The 17,245-nt window shown below is 38.8% G+C and overlaps 1 protein-coding gene across 1 annotated transcript in view; it reads left to right on the top strand.

Moving 5' to 3' along the window:
- Positions 1 to 17,245, top strand: part of LOC122355148 (disintegrin and metalloproteinase domain-containing protein 12) — an 86,809-nt gene continuing 69,564 nt past the window's right edge. Inside the window, 1 exon segment of the mRNA XM_043253181.1 lies at positions 1 to 527. Within this exon segment, the coding sequence (XP_043109116.1) occupies positions 440 to 527 (88 nt within the window). The 5' untranslated portion in view covers positions 1 to 439.

The following is a 17,245-nucleotide window of genomic DNA, read 5'->3' on the forward strand; positions in this document are numbered from 1 at the left end:
CAGCAGGTTTCAAAAAGGTAACAACTTTCTATGTGACTACATGCCCCGTTCCATGATAAATGAGATGAGCAACAGTTTTAATCAAGATCACCCCGTAACCCGGCCGAGCATCGTCAGCTGAGGCTTCCTGTGCGTTATCTGTTAGCAAATGTTAATGAGCGTTGTTGTAAACTTTTACCGTCGTGTCTGTTTTTCACCTCATCCAAAAATCAAAAGTGCTCCCGCGCGCACACACACGCGCACACACACTCACCGCGCGCGCTTGAGTTCATACGGCTCGTGCGCTCGTGGAAAGCTGATGTGCGGCGCGCTCCGAGAGTCTCTCACATTTCAGGAAGTGTCGGAAGTCCTCAGCTGCCGTCCGTCCGTCCCGCTCTATATTATGGTCGCGCAGCCGTGACCCGCGTGGATCGTCGGTGCGGATCTCCGGTGGGGCACCATGTCCACCCGGTACAGCCCGAGGCGTGCGCTCCTGCCCGCGGTCTGCGTGCTGACTGTCTGCTGCGCCGGGAGCGTGTTCACAGCCGGTAAGAGCAAACGTACTACAACTGCTTTGCGCGCTTACAACTTTCACATGACTGCGTGGCTGCGGCTCAAAGACCAAGACGCTGCCTACTTAGTCGACCGGCGTTCGTGGGCACCACGGGCACGCAGAAGTCACAGTTGTTTATTTAAAACAATACGACCCTTAAATTAGCCTCGGGCGCAAATCTTTGGATTTTGACAGGTACCTTGCATTTAGGCTACTTGGTATAAAGCCTTGCAGTTTGTGTCTTAAAGCAGTGTTTTATTCTCAACTAATGCATGTCGGACAGTCTGCATGAAGAACATGCTCAGAACAGCTTCTTTGGGAGACAGGCATTAACAGAACATCTGTGGTTTGGTGGTGGATCTCGTTCTCATTACTTGTGGTTTGTCAATACACTATTTGGTGACCAGATGATGACCACTGTGGGTTCATTATAACGATTTCAAGCCTATGCATGTATCGATTGATTGATTACTGTAGGGAAATGAAGCTGTTTTGGAAAAAAATATGATTGATTGTTTCAAAAACCAAGAAAATTAAGGTTACTTTAGGGCCAAGAGTTATTTCCTCCTATGTATGATAGCATAATACTATAATGATGCATTTTATGCAATTTATGGCTTTTTTTAAGTGTAGAGAATGAATACGTTGTGTATTTTTTATAATACATTTTATGCTTTTTAAACACAAATCATTACAGCATACTTTGTGCGATATTGCAGTAATAAAGACCTAACGATAATAACCATGATTTTTTGATATCCTCCCATAGTGTTCGGTCTAAGGAGACTTAACTCGAGCGACTGAGGCTTTTCCTTCTTTCCTTCATTCTCTCTCTCTCTAAGTTACACGTCGTCATTGGTAAAGTGCTCTTAATTAACACAGAAAACAATCAGTCTCTCTTTGCCTCCTAAATGTATTTGTGTGCGAGTGATGATTATGTTATTGTGTGCTCGGTCGAGTTAATTGCATGTCGACGATCATTAATAGTTAAAAGCTCGTTCATCACGGACCCGGTAAGTGATATGAAACGAGTCTCCGTGAGGGTTTGGTGGACGCAGTCGCAGTGATTATACCATGCGAGCGCTAATGAAACAAACGCGCTGCGTGCGACTCTGGCACATTTGATAAATGACACAGCATTGCAGCGACGTGGTGCTTGATCGGCCACAGATACTCTCATTGAATCAGAGCTCTTATACAAAACAGGTGTGCTGGAGACGTGGAGCTTCACAAAACCATCGTTGGAGAGATGCAGCATTCGCAGTGAATGGGTGCCGTCAGAATGAGAGGCCGAGCAGCTGATAAAAACATCACAGTAATCCGCATCTGGAGAAGTTTGTAAGAAGCAAATATATCTGTACGTTGTATTAACTTTAAACCATTAAGCCAAAGCCGGCTCTAAACAAATGCACGGGTTTTTGCTGTTTAAAGTTTAAACGTCTTAACTACGGTTTCGTTTATTAAAAAAACTGGTTTATTGTGATGTTTTTATCAGCTGTTCGGACTCTCGGTCTGACGGCACCCATTCACTGCAGTGATGCAATGCTACATTGAAGAAACAAACTCATCCGAGTCAGGGATTGCCTGAGAGTGACACCGATTTCATCATTGTGCCGTTATTTTACCGATCCCGGTTCCTCAGCCGTTCTTTTATATTAATATTAAACCATTATCGGTCGCTGAGCTTTTTCCGTTTACATCATACTGTAAAAAAAGGTGCTTATGTTTAAAAAACAGTTTTCGAGAGCCAATCGATAATTCTCGATCTCCAGAACGATTCTGTTTTTTCGTTTGATTCGTCACAAAGAACCGCCGTCGGTCGTTAGAGGGAGACGGAGACGAGGAAGGGCAGAGGAACCCGGCGAGATGAGAGCGGAAAGATGCGAGGTGGAAGTCAAGAAGAAGAACAGAGAGGAAGAGAGAGACGAGCCCGTCACAGTGGGGTGTAAAACCAGAAACCGTTGATGTGACAACAAGGTTACGGAGACGCGCGATCAAAGCCGCGCCGATCCCCAACACGTGTTAGAGAGAGGATGTCGACTACTGCGAGAGAACACTGTCCCCGAGTCTGCTGCAAACACTCCCGTTCCCTCCAGACGCACCGAGTGGGAAAACCAGAGCTCACTGCCACTTCACGTTTGAAGCTCGAGTTCGGCAGAAGATGAAAACCCTCCTCGTTTGCTCGCCCTCGTGTCATTACAAACGTGCCTGGGTTTCCTTCTTCCGCCGAGCACAAAAGCAGATGTTTTGCAAAATGTACAGAGCGCTCTTTTCTTTTTTTATAACGGGTCGTCGAGCTCAGGCGTGAGGGTGTGAGGGTGTTTTGTGTGCGCTGCCTGTGAAAGCGGAGCATCGTGCTTTTTGTAATGAAACGAATGCCGCGTTGAATTGATCAAAAGCAGCTTGCTACAATAGATTTAATAGAAAAGAAATGCTGCGGTTTCGAATGATTCTGAAGCGTCATGTGACACTGGGTAATGGTGCTAACGTTTCAGAATAAATTACATTTCTGTGTAAATTTAAATAGAAAGCAATTCTTTTAAATTGCAACGATATTTAACAATTTTGCCCTTTTTACTTTATTTTGGATCAAATCGGTGAGCATAACTTCCAAAAACAATCTTCAAATGGTTCCTTATTTATAAGGAAGCTTATATTTTATATTTATTCGCTTTATATTAGATGGCCTTAACTACTATGTACTTCAAATTAATCATTTGGTACAATGCACTTATTGTGTACATATATATTGTACATATATATGTAATTAGTTAATTTCTGTACTTACATTTATAGTTGACCTTTTGACCTTTCTTACACCAATGATTAAGTACATTGTACTTATATTTTGATGTAAACTCGTAGTAGTTAAGGCCGATTAATATAAAGAGTGAACTGTACCTTTAAGATTTTCATGCACTCAGTGAAGAAACGCAGCAACTCATCTTCCCACAATTCCCCCCTGGTGTGAAATACGCCTCGCCGGTGACAGGAAGTGGTTACCTGACTGCCGTCGTTAAAGGCTAATGAGTGAGTTTATCAGAACAGGTGCCTCCCCGCGGTCTCACGAGGGCCGAACGCATCCGCGCGGCTGATTTCAGAGTCCGGCATGGAGGCGCTGGAGGCGGAAAAAGACTGGAAACCTTTAATGGCGTGGTTTTATGAGCAGGCGTCTGCAGAGATTGTTGGGTTTATGGGTACGATCGGTTGTTAAATGCGTGAGGGTCGCAGAGATGCCGTTCAGAAGCGTCTGTTATTTTGCATTATTAAATTTAACAGGAAATCTAAATTGACCCTGTTCTCTGCCGTAATGCACGCTCCTGGTCTTGTTTTGAATGATTCATCGGTGCATATTATCCATCGTCAAGCAACATGTTGTTTAATTCAGTAGCCAGTGTAGATGCTGATATCAGTGCGGTTAATGATAGTCAGATTATATTTGCCAGTTTTAAGTTTGTCTGCACTGGCTGATAGTTATGGGTAATAAATAGACGTATTTTAGCAATTTTCTTTCTAGTTTGGTTCCATTCTGATCCGAAAGGTTCACTTTTAGTTCTCTTGATGAATGAAATCCTTTATTTCTCACTGAATACCAATATTAAAAGCTCCACTGTTCATAATATTGGGGTCAGCGAGACTTTTTTTGAAGAAAATTAACGCTTTCATTAAGCAAAGATGGATTAAAATGATCAAAAGTAAATCAAAATAAATGATGAGTAACTTTTTGCTTCATCAGAGAATCATGAAAATCACAGTTTCCACAAACATGAAGCGTTTTAAACGTTGATAACAATCAAAAATGCATCTTGTAATTTTTTTTTTTACTGTAATAATTGATTTTACTGTATCTTTCATCAGATATTTGCAGGCTTGAAGAGCGTCAGCAACAAAAAAAAACGTGCAAACCAAAAAATTGAGTTGTGTATACCTCATTATGGCGGTAAATGGATTGATTTGAAAGGTTTTTGATATGTTATAGGTCCTTCAGTTCAGTTCGTGTCTCTAATTATCATCTTGATAATTAGTTTTTGGTTGAAATGTGTGTAAGGCGTATCAAAACTTTAGAACAAAAGCTTTTGTGCTTAAAGTGCCTCCATTATGAGTTATAAAAGATTCATATTATGTGTTCCAAACAACTTCTTGACATGCATGCAAGGTCACCCTTTCATTTTCTTATAAAATGCATTTATTTTCACCTTCACACGCACAAACGAATCGTCGAACGATACATTTCCCAAACCCCTGCGGTGATCGGTGGGTTTTATTTGAAGCGGTGTTTGTGAGCTTTTAATTCTCCAAAAGCAACGCCTATTGGTGAAGAATGAGTTAGCGTTTTAATTCAGACCAACGCGAATTGACCAAGAAGTGGGTGTATGAGTTAGCCTTTCGTTTTGGCGTCAACACGAAATGGATTGGGATTCGTTTTCAAAAGCAGCAAGTTTCAATGATGAGCTGCGTTACAAACTCCATGAAAGGTCATTTTCAAAAACCCAAGAAAAGTTCTGATTTGGAACATCCGCTTTCTTTCTCTTTAGGTATATCTGTCTCAGTACAGTGGCAAAATGCACTCTGAATGAGTTCGGTTTAGCATTGGCTCCGTCCCATTCGTGTTCTGTTATCGTTAACGGTCCGAGAGAGCAAGCGCTCATCCGCTCTGCCAGAAATGGATCGCGCGGGGCTGAAAACAGCTGAACGGGATTGAGTATCTGCTGCTGAACGCATGACGGCCAGAGAGAGATTCAGGCGAACCGGCAGCTGTTCGTACGCCACTGGACCGTTGAGAGAGAGAGAGAGAGAGAGAAAGCAAGAGACACCCTGGAAAAACAGAGCGCTGAGAGCGTGGGGGGGGTTAATGAAAGACAGACGGACAGTCGCACACATGTAGGTTAAACACTGCAGAGGACGTCTGCACGCATGAGAGGGAAAGAGAGCGGTCAAACGTTTAAACTCAACTGACCCCGTCCACAACCTTTCACCCTCTCTATATGAAGGGCAGAGGCGATTATGTTCTCAATAAAGCTCGACGGCGGCCGCCCACCTCTTCGGCAGCCCTGCTTTTCTCATTCGTTGTCTCCACAGGGATTTCAGAGGCTTGAGGCAAACCAGCCCTGAGATGAATGACCGTAATTCATCTGCTGAATGGATAAGTGTAAACGCTCGGACTTTAATTCGAAGTTAAAAAGTATTTGGTAGCAAACCGTTTGGATGTACTGCTTATTTCAGTCAAGATCTTTTATTTTAAGAGACTTTTGTTTGCTTTTAAACGGTTCATGCATTATCTGGGAATCGATGACCTTGTTGTACCATGATAAAGCTACAGAAATGCCATGAATTTAAATAAATTAAAAACAGATGCCAACTGTGCTTAAGTCATCGATTATAATGATTGAAATAGTAAAATATTATAATATTTTATGGTTTATAGGGCTGAGCAGTTGTTGCTGGAATTTGTTAATTAAGCATTTTTTTTAAATAAAGATGAATGAGGCTGGTTTGTGGTTTCTTCAGAACTGAAGTAGGTGTGTGTTGAATGGTTTAGATATTGTTGATAATACTTATTTGTGTAGAAATGGATGAGAATTTGACTTTTTGGTGTCAGTTTTAGCTTCAGTGCACCTCTGTGGGATCTTTCATGAAGTAATTATGAATATTTTTGAACTGCCTCTCGGTTTTAATTATAGATGCTCAAGGTGGTGTGTTTCAAAGAAGCATTATAAATTCACATTTCTGAGAAGTAAAAGTCATTTTTTCCCACTTAAAAGTGGAAAGTCAGCATGAAAACATAAGATTTTATTTAATTCATTTTTAATGCATTTTAAATATAAAAATAATGTTTGACTTTTGATTTGATCTCTTTTTATCTTCTTATAGGAAAAGTAATCTGTAAAGGTAATCTATCAGTATTTTTTATTGTGATTATTAATTCTAAATATTCAATATTATTGTAGTGTAAATATAGAGCTAAATATTTATTAAAATGAATTATTAATCTAAATAAAAAAATAATAGTGTAAAAAATAATTATATAGAATTTCAATTATATCGTTTCGTTCATAATAAAAACTAATTATTTGACTTTATTTTTTAGTTCCTATCGTTTATAGAATACAAGAACAATGATATTAATATTAATAATAACAACAACAATAATTATTATTGCACATTTAAAACTGAATGTAAAACCAAACGGAACAAACAATGTCAAATTCGGTAAATTAAGTCAAGTTTTACTACTTTTTCCCCCTGAAATTTCTCTCAAAGAGTCTCTGAACCCCACTGTGAACCCCCTGTTTTACAGCACCATTAACACATCATTAAAAACTTCTTTAAAGGTGTGAAGACTCTTCAGATCACACTGACCTTTAGTGGCCAATAAGTGTCCATTTGTCTCCATTAAATGCTCCACTGCGATTTAAACTCAACAGCTGTCAGTGGTGGAATAAACTGCATCTAGTTCAGTCAAAATGGACGGAAATAATTGCATTTCATTCCAGATTTTAAGATGTAGCCGTGGTGTCCTTGTGATGTGGGAAATGGAGGCCTGTGATGTGATGAATCATGTATTTTGTGCGTGTTTACCCTTCATTAGGGACCCTCTGTGGGATTAAACGGCCTCATACGATGTGTGCCGCATTTTGATGGAGGATCGGTCTCATCTGCCACATCACATACCTGAGCCGAGCCCTCGGCCTTCGGCATGGCTCATTTCCCCTGGCTTCTTCCATGTGTGTGGAATCACGGATCATTGGGTCCTGTGATGCTGAGGTTTAGGTGGTCTCAGGGGGTCTCACGGCGTACACAGGTGGGACGCGGATGATCCATCACGAACTTTACCCAGAGCACGACCAATGCTTCATGTGTGGCCTTCAACATCTTAAATAGAGAAGTTGCACAGCAGGACAAAGTAATGCACTACAGATCCAAGAAATCGCATTTATTCCAAGTGTTTTAGGCTAATGTGCTACTAGCGATCTCCAGAAAGCAGCAGATATAAGCAATGCATTTAAAATCTAGAGCCTCACGATATTTTGGCGGAAAGCAACTGTAATTTGGATTACTATGAAATGAAGAAGCTTTCATAACAGATTACTTAAAGTATTAGTCCTTCTAGAATGATTAGGGTGACTGTGTGAATCTGCACAGAACATAAAAAATACTATTTTTAAGTAAAAAGATTTGGTAAAACGTTTATCGGGATTCATCGTTAAATCACAATAAGAAATAAACTGATGCAGTATGAAGTAGCGTTCTTCTCAATCTTGCTACGGAAACGAGAACAGCGTGGAATGAATGGAGTTGGTTCTGTAGAGATGATGTCATGATTTGTTTGAGCAGCAGAGCTGACCATGTGACCTGGCCTAGTCTAAAGGTCATGTGAGGTTCTCTGCGTGGTTCTGGCTCTTCTCAATGGGCATATGCTGCTGCATCCGTGTGCCAAACGCAGGTGGTCCTGGAGCTCTCAGATGTCCAAAAGGCCCCCCGGACCTCCTGTGTGTGTAGACAGTAATCAGTACAACGTTTAGTGATCCGCCGATATATACATTCCCATGGCCAATATAGCGGTTAACATTTTATATTATCTGCCATTTTTGTCATTATCACCATGGACCGATAAGGGTTGTGTTGTTTTGTTTGGCTGATGTCAGAAGCGGGACTCGTATTTTGACAATGAAGAAAAATCTCCATTTTTTCGGTATTCATCACCCTTTCCTATCAAAATGCTTGTTATGAATGCCAAAGTGTAGAAAATCAAAGCTTTTTTATGATGGACGACAGTTTCGGTGACAGCGTGTGAAAATTTCAGTGTGCACTGACCTTAAACGTTATGCAAAAGCATTACGGCATTCTCTATTATTAGTAAAGACATTTGATTCTTTATTATTAGTAAAGACAAATAGACTTCTTTGATTTTTTTTTTATTCATTTGGCCAATATGTCACAATCATGTCGTTATCATTCTCTATGGTGTAAAATTTCATCTTTTTATTTGATAAAATAGAATTGGCACAGTGCACTTTAAAATTACAATTCTGTCGTTATTATTTATACCAAGAATATATTTTATACTATAAAGGCACAGTGCACTTTAAAATTACAATTCTGTCGTTATTATTTATACCAAGAATATATTTTATACTATGTAAGTCAATGGCTACCGTCATCCTTTTGGTTATGAGAAAGTATTTTGTTTTGTATTCAACAGAAGAAAGACACTTTTGACGGTGAGTGAACGTAGACAGGATTTTCTTTTTTGTATGAACTGTCTTTTTAAGCGCACAGGAGGTTCATTTATGATCTAAGTATGGAAACTCTCAGCTGTGGATCCTTCATGACGACATGCACCCACAGCTGTGAACATTAAACGCGGCTGCGGAGACCTACTCTTCCTCTGGCTCTCGTCTGAGCATGTGGCACACAGCTGGCATATACCAGAATTACACGCATGTGCACTTTATAACATGAATGACTAGTACAAGCCGCTTTCTCTCACACAAAACGTCTTGATAAGAAACGCTCTGAATCAGCTGGAACAGAGGTCACGCTGACCGGCCAGCAGGGGGCGTCTCATTCACCCGGGGACCTCAACATGTCCCGCTCTGTTCTTTCTGACCTACTGGCATTTTGTGTTTCGCATGGTGTAGCACTATTACAGAAGCTCCGAAGGGCGTGCGTGAGTTTAAAAGTTTTGACGCGATAACAGTTGAAACGGAAAAAGTATTATTTCCTGTCTTGATGCCAGACGCTCGTTCTTTCTGAAACATCTTATATTCTGGTTCTTCAAAAGATCTCATAGCTTCTTTTTTCGCGTTAACAGACGATGCCAGAAGCAAATGCGCTGATCTGAAGAACCTCTAATGTTACATCAAGAGCGTTTTTAGATCACCATGAAACGTTTTCGAGCCTTTTTACTTCTGCAATCTGATGCATTTCTCAGCCAAACAAGATATTCAAAAAAAAAAATAGGACAGAGCTCGATTTGGTTCATCGGGATTGCTGGGACTGTGAAAAGTGGATGTTACGTATGCTAGAATTGAGCCTTGAGGGAACTTGAAAGTTATGTTGATAAATGGCAAGCTTTTTTTTCCTATTGAGGAGATGTGCACTAGTTGTGCACAATAAGATCAATAGCATTAAGCCTCAAAAGTGCCCAAATCCATCTAATTTGGCGTTGCTCATCAAAAACAGCTGCTGTTAAGAGTAACATGTAAACAGAAATCACAGGTCCTGGGGCGTATCTGGACCCTGATGTCACCGGCGGGACCTTTGTGCGTTTGGTTAGTGTCGTCTTGCAGCCTGAGCTGTTTGAACTGGTGTTTGGCCAAAATAAACTCTCACATCACAATCAGAACGAGGAGAGGAATGTTAATGAGATAAGAGTGATGTCCGGAGATGATGTTTAAAGTCAGCATCACTCTTACTATCTCTCACACAGAAGGCAGGATTTGAACAATTTGAATTGTTTTAAGAACGCTTTGAAGCTCCGATTCCGTTTGGGATTTCGAAAAGAGGTGGCAAACCGGACGCAGAATTGCATTTTGAAGCAGAGACGCAAGCAAAGCTTATCAACCCAACTGTAATTGACTTCACAAAGCATTGGCGGATACGTTTTCAAGTTTGAGTGTTTATAAGCCTGAGGGATGAATGTGGTGATGTGATTCGTCAGATTGATTCTGTCTGGTTTCAATTCATAAGAGTCATTTGTTTTTCATTCGCTAAAAGGAATTAGCTCATAACAGATACCTACACAGATTGAATAATGTATTTGCCTCACACTATTAAAAATTCATTAGACTGTTTTAATCTGGAATCAGTTCATAGGAGTCGTTTGTTTTTGAATTAGGCAATGCTGATTGCTATATTTTTGGATTCGATGCAATGCAAAATACGTACCAACAAGTACACATCACTGCAGTTTCCAAAAGGAATGAACCCTAGAGGCGGTTCAAACAACAAAACTGTTCAAATCTGTGCGAAAGGAAGCTGAAATGGCACGGTTGCATCAACTAATGCCTTTATACCAGTTGTGCATTTGTTAACGCTATCAAGCAGGTTTTGGGTCGGATTTGGTGGAGGGCATATTTCCAGCACCATAGAGCTTTAACATGTAGTAACAAATCCACAGATATTTCAATTCTGAACCGCCGCAATACATACCTATATCGTAACGTAATAACATAATAAAAACATGTCCGAGTTCATGTAATGAAGCTGTGTTTTAGCACCACTCGGTGGAAACTGTGGCGAAACGTGCGGTATGGCACATAAAAATGATGCAGAGGTTCATATTTTTATGAAACAACGCCGCTCGTTTGCGTTTTTATTTCCTTTTGAACGTTTCATTTCTGCAGCTTGGCTATATTTAGCCTGTTTGCCTTGACCAAGCTCTCTCGGCTTGTAACATCTGCAGCCCCGAACTCACATGAACCCGTTCAAAGAAACGCAAGTTCTCTTGGGGGGTATTTCAGTAAATCCCAGCGTGTTTTCCCTGCAGATTTCCCCCCTTTATCCCGACACGGGTCGAGCAGCAGCACTGATTCCGTTCATCTGTAGCGGTGGATTATTTCATTACTCAGCGTAAGCCGGACGTCACAGCACCGACGGACAACTTCCTGTTTCCTCTGGTAGAGATGGAGGCCCGTCGTTAGCTGTTAACCATCATCTGTCTCAGACGAGCTTGATTCTGATTCGTTTTCCTCAGAAGCCGTGTTTTCTTCTGTTTGCTTCGGCGAGAGCTGTCGTGCAGCGCTGGGATCTTCATGCTCTCGTCGAGCGAGTTCTCCAAAACCCGCCGGAGGCACAAACCGTGTTTTTTCTCTCCTGCATCTTTGTCTCGCTCAGCTATCTGGACCGTGGCCCGTGTTTTCTACGCGGCGCCTGTTTCTTCTATTTTTCTCTTTGTTCGTGTGGAGAGTCATCAGCGTGTCGCCCGCGGCCGTGTTTTTCATATTTAATCAAATGCAGTACAGCAGCGGGATGTGAACAAGCTGAGTGGCTTTCTCACAGAGAGATGCCGTCGCCGAGCCGCAGGTGTTTTCAAAGACGACCATTAGCGCTTACCTGGATAGCTGCAAAATTACTTACTGTAGTAGAGGACAGTGCGCCGAGCCTTCCTGGAAAGACCAGCTAAAGCTATCATTTACTGGTTGGTTTGTTTTTGTCATGGCTTAAATGCGCATTTATGAGTGTGACCGCTTACTGCTTGGGGTCTGCCTGAGTCTGAGATATCTCTGCCAGTCAGTGTTAGTTTAATTCTGGTCTGACCGCCGGGATGGTTTATGCATGCTGTTACAGTAACAAGCACAGCGTGGATGGTATAATCAAAATATTTCCCCTTGGTGCAAGTAATTCTAAGCAACAGTGTATATCACGCATATAGTTATGATGTATGTAGTTATAGTTGATGGATATGATATAATTATCTATAATGGGTGTTCTATGAAGAAATAAATACTTTGGATATCTAAAAAAAAGCTATGCAGTGAATAAAATGCTTTGCAAACGAAAAGTACGTATTTGTTTATTTACTCTGGTTTATGTTTATAATGACATTTTAAAAACACATGATTTTTGAAAACACATGATTTGCAAATTAACTATATACAGATTTTGTGAGACTTTTGGCGGCAGGTGACGTCACATATTAACGCGCATATTAATTACGTCATTGTGTCGAGTTTGCGTTTTGAATTTTGAATGTCCATAAAAGCTTCTCACGATATACATACATAAAACGTAAAAGTATAAGTAGTAAACGCGACCCATTGATACTAGACTGCATGTTAACCGGGGCTGGCTCTCACTATTAACCTCACCTAACTAACCCTAACCCTACTCCTTAAACCCTGGTTCATAATCGTGACATCGACTGATAAAATCGATTTATCTGACTATATATCAACTATGTGCTGTGGTTTTGGCTATATTACGGTTTTGTCTCATTCAGCGTGCTGTCTGCGTCTAAATAACAAACCATTAGCATGTTAGCAGCGTTAGCTAGCCTGAATGTTTATATTGCTAACAATATAGCAATATGTTGCTAACGTCGTACTCGTGCGCCGATGGCAGCGGGAAATAAATAAATCAAGTTATGGGAAACGATGGAGATTGTCTGTGGGGATGACAACAGGTCGAGACGAAACGCGTAATGGTTTCATTAATAAAAAAAAAACGACACATGATAGTAGTAAAAACAAAATTGTGTCACTCAAAAAAAACTCAAAAAAAAAATATTTTGGCGTTTGTATATGTGACACGCACATATAATACGTAGTTTTCGCGGGCATATGTCACGAAATGTATTGGCGTGCAGATGAAACGTGGTTTTCGCGTACATATGATACGCATCTGCCCCGCAAACCTAATCCTACCCATAAACGCGCCAAAGCTTTGGAGTATCTATACCACAACTTTTCGTTTTTATTCTGCGTGCTATTTATACGGCGGCCGTTAAGCACCCTGGGTGGCCCGCCCATGTGAAGTCTATGTGCGGGAAGCGCTGTCATATATATGCAGAAGGTGTATTTTCAGAAGGTCAGGTGGTTAAGCTGGTGGCAATTCTGGTTAGCTTAGTTAGGTCAAACTAGCACACTAGCATCTAAAACACAACATAAGCTTGTTTTTTCTTCAGCAGCAGGAGAGACAAAAGATGATCTGTCTGCTTTGAGGGAAACGCTAAGCTCTGAGTGAAATTAGACTTTTATCAGAGGTGGATGAAAGATTTTGTGCTCCATCTGAGCGTGAGGAAATGGTTCTTATTGCACAGGCTGTCATATCGAGGGCTTGTGTAAGACAGAAAACAGCCCACTGGGTGTTCAGGAGGAGTGTGGGGGGCGTTTGCTCGCTCTGTACTGCTGAGGCTTTAGAAGGGGTTTGTGGTTGTTATATTGAAGTGGTTGTGGGCCAGAAACGCATGATTAATTTTTTGGAGATGTTTTCCCTCACATCCCCTCAGGTCCAGATGTCAGACAAAGATGCTGCATGTGAACTTTGCTTCAGACTCCCACTGGAGATTAGACGCCGTTTCTTGCATCTTGGCGTCGCGAAGTTCTCAGACCTACAGAATGCTCCGAAAACTCGAGATCGAAACAACAGGCCTGATGGATGCTGACTTGACAGAACTAAAGCATTCTGGGAAATCTTCTTTAAGATGGTCTTAGCGAGTTTGTCTGTTTTAAATCACCGCTTTATTCTGTTACTGCTAAACAATAGCATTCATTGCCTTTTTTTAAATTGTAAAAATAACTATGCGATACTATTTAAACAACATTATCTTTATAAATAAATGCTTTTAAATGCTGTATACATGTTTTTAGAACTTAAATTTCATTTCTAAAATAAACATGAAAACAATATGTAGCATACAAAATCCTATTTTTAATAATTTTTTAATGTTTTATTATTATTATAAATTTAGTTTTACAAATTTAGAATATGTGTTTTTTTTATGCAACAGGACTTTTTATTATAATAGTTTTATAAACATTTAATTAGCCACTTATGAAAAAATGTCTAATAATTATTAATTTAGAAATTATTAATGGTTTTCCTTTTCTTTTACTTGATTTGATTTGGTTAGATTTTTTACAAATCATTAAGGAGATCCTCATTACTTCTCTCTGGAGGCGTTTCCTCAGAAATAATGTCACTGGACTTCATGGCGTTTCCCAGATCAAGGCAGAAAACTGTCACTTGTTCACACAAACCCAGTGTGTACTTTCAAGGCAGCACTTCACGCAGTGGAATAAAAGCACTGATTCTATTTACATCTGGCGACGACACACAATTTCTGGGCCTTATACCTTTATTATTCAGTCATCTGCTCTCATAAATCCAGTACAAAAGATCAGCCAATAAAGAAGAAACACACATAACTTCGCTTTATTGACTCTGCTGCAGATGTATAAATAACAGCGTAATAGCAGAAGTTTCTCGCTCCGCTTTATTGAGAATGTAAATAAGCTCCGGAGCCGCAGCTGCTGTAACTTCAGTAATTTACTGACTCTCTACGGCTCCACCGCAAGAGCAGGAGTTTCTAAAACGAACAAATATCGCTTTTTTCCTCCAGTTGCAAACGCACATTAAAAGGCCCGCTAACAATATCCGTCGAGGTGGGCGGCGTCTTCAAAGGCAGAACGTGATGGCGATTCCACGTGTGCGTCGCCCGCGCGCTCGTTAAACGGTGACGTCATCCACGCTGACCTCGGAGCCTCGCTCGTTGCTGTTGGATTCGGATCTGTCGGCCTCTGGGCTTGATTGTTTAGGATCAGTTTTATTGCCGTGGAAATTATGGCTAATTCTACATCAGCCGTTAGACATACAGCCTAAGCCTTTTACTGGTGATTTCGGTGTAGCGGTTAAAGCTCGAGTTACACTAGACTTTCTGTGTTTCTTTGACTTATTCATTTGAGTACAAACGGAATTTTTTTTATATATATATATATATATATATATATATATATATATATATATATATATATATATATATATATATAATGTTTTTATTCTATTTCTTATTTAAATATTAAATATGGTTATAAAATATGATGTAAATTATGCTATAATAAAAATAATATAATATACAATGTAATTGTTAATGACAGGTTGACAATGTTAGTATGACGGTAATGAACTTTTATATATATATATATATATATATATATATATATATATATATATATATATATATATATATATATATACATTAATGTAATTTCAACTTTTACATTTTATCATATAAATATCATATATAAATATAAATAATGTAATAAATAAAAATAATATAATCATATAATATAATCATTTTATAAAAATAAAATAATATAATCATATTTAATCATATAAATAAATATTAGGAGGCACAATCATTTAAAAAAAAAATTATAAAAATGCTGCATATATCTGTAGACTGGATATTTTTGTTTTTTTTGTATGAATGAATGAATTCAGCCTTGGTAAGCAAAAGAGATTATTATAAAAAAAAAAATCATTATCAAAAAATCTTTTGACCAAAAACTTTTTATATATACTTACCTACTCAGTATCGTTGGTTTTGGGGCAAAAAGTCAGCTGAAAAGATTCAAATTGAAAACCAAATTTGATTTATTTTTTGTGAACTGTCTGTCTGAGGCTAAAGTGAAGGATGCCAGTCGGTGTTTGTTTGAGTGTTTCAAAAGAGTCTGTAAATGTGCTGACCAAGAGATTTCACAACGTTATCTGTCCACGGCCTCTGTTTCTTTTCAGCGAGAGGGAAGCCCTAGTATCAGACATAAAGCAGACTAATCTGAGAGGAAGACCTGCGAAGGACAGAACAGAGGGAGTTTGATGTCTGTGAGACGAGACCGTGGGTCAGACAGGTCAAAAATGTGAACTATTTACATGAGCGTTAAAACACGGCCAAATCTGGGAAGTTGAAACTTGGCCAATCTGGCTCATGTAATCGGTTACCTTTGCAAATACTTGTCATGTTGGATGTGTGCTTTAAAATGCTCATTTAAAATGTTTGCCATTCATTTCTCAGCCGCATGCATTATGAACGTGTGTATTGCAGAGAGGACGTTTGAGTTGTTTATAGAGCTTTAATGAAGACGAATCAGTGAGACGGTAGCATGGAGAAGCTAGTGAACTCTTTGTTTGGACGTTCAGTGAGTTTGTGTTGTAAACTGCGCTCTTAACATCTCGCTGTCACTGCATAATGAAGTGTTTTTATGCATGATTAACAAAATGCGCTGCTGGTGTCATTCTTGATAAATGCTTGATGTGCGTGTGTGTGTTGTTTTCATCAGTGAGTTCAGTGAGTGTAAATGTGTTTATATTGTTGATGTCTCTGCAGTAAAGTGTATTGTCTGGGAGGAAACCATTTGCTTATGCTTGTGCAAAAACCCAAAGGCTTTGGTCCAAAAAACGGTGTTGCTACTTCATTTGACTTTAATTCCCAGGGAACTACTTTTTTGGGTGAGCTTTGTGGCATATGAAGGATAGGAATAGGAAATAGGCATAGGAAAGTTATATAATTAATATATATATATATATATATATATATATATATATATATATATATATATATATATATATATATATATATATATATATATATATATATATTTTAATATATGTACATTTTTATGATTTATTAAATGTTTTATTTTTTTATTACTAGTAGCAAGGTACATATTTTTATTTATTTATTATATATTTTTTATTTTAGTGAGCTGTGCTGGCATAGAAAATTAACAATGAAAATTCTAAATAAATAATAAAATAAAGATAAATAAAATATAATAATTTTTATAAATAAGTGATGTGTGTATATTTTTAAAATAAAGTAAACATTTTACTGTATTATTATTTCTAATTTCCATATATATATATATATATATATATATATATATATATATATATATATATATATATATATATATATATACATTTATACTGAATTGAAAAATATATTATAGTTCATTATGCAGTTTTTGAGCAACAAAAAAAAGTGAGAAATATGATACAAATATTTAATTTTGCCATTTTATTTTAATGTAACATTTTTAACTATTCTAATTTAAAGTGGTTGATTCTCTGAATTTTGCTGAGGCAGGCTGGTTGAGATATTTTGATATGAATGTGTGATGTGATATTACTAGATGATGCCACAAGAAATCGAATCAGGGCTGAAATAGACGTAGTTTCCAGGGAGATCGTTGTCAAGACAGACCTGAT

Source organism: Puntigrus tetrazona, chromosome 12 (assembly GCF_018831695.1).
Source record: "Puntigrus tetrazona isolate hp1 chromosome 12, ASM1883169v1, whole genome shotgun sequence".
Lineage (NCBI taxonomy): Eukaryota > Metazoa > Chordata > Actinopteri > Cypriniformes > Cyprinidae > Puntigrus > Puntigrus tetrazona.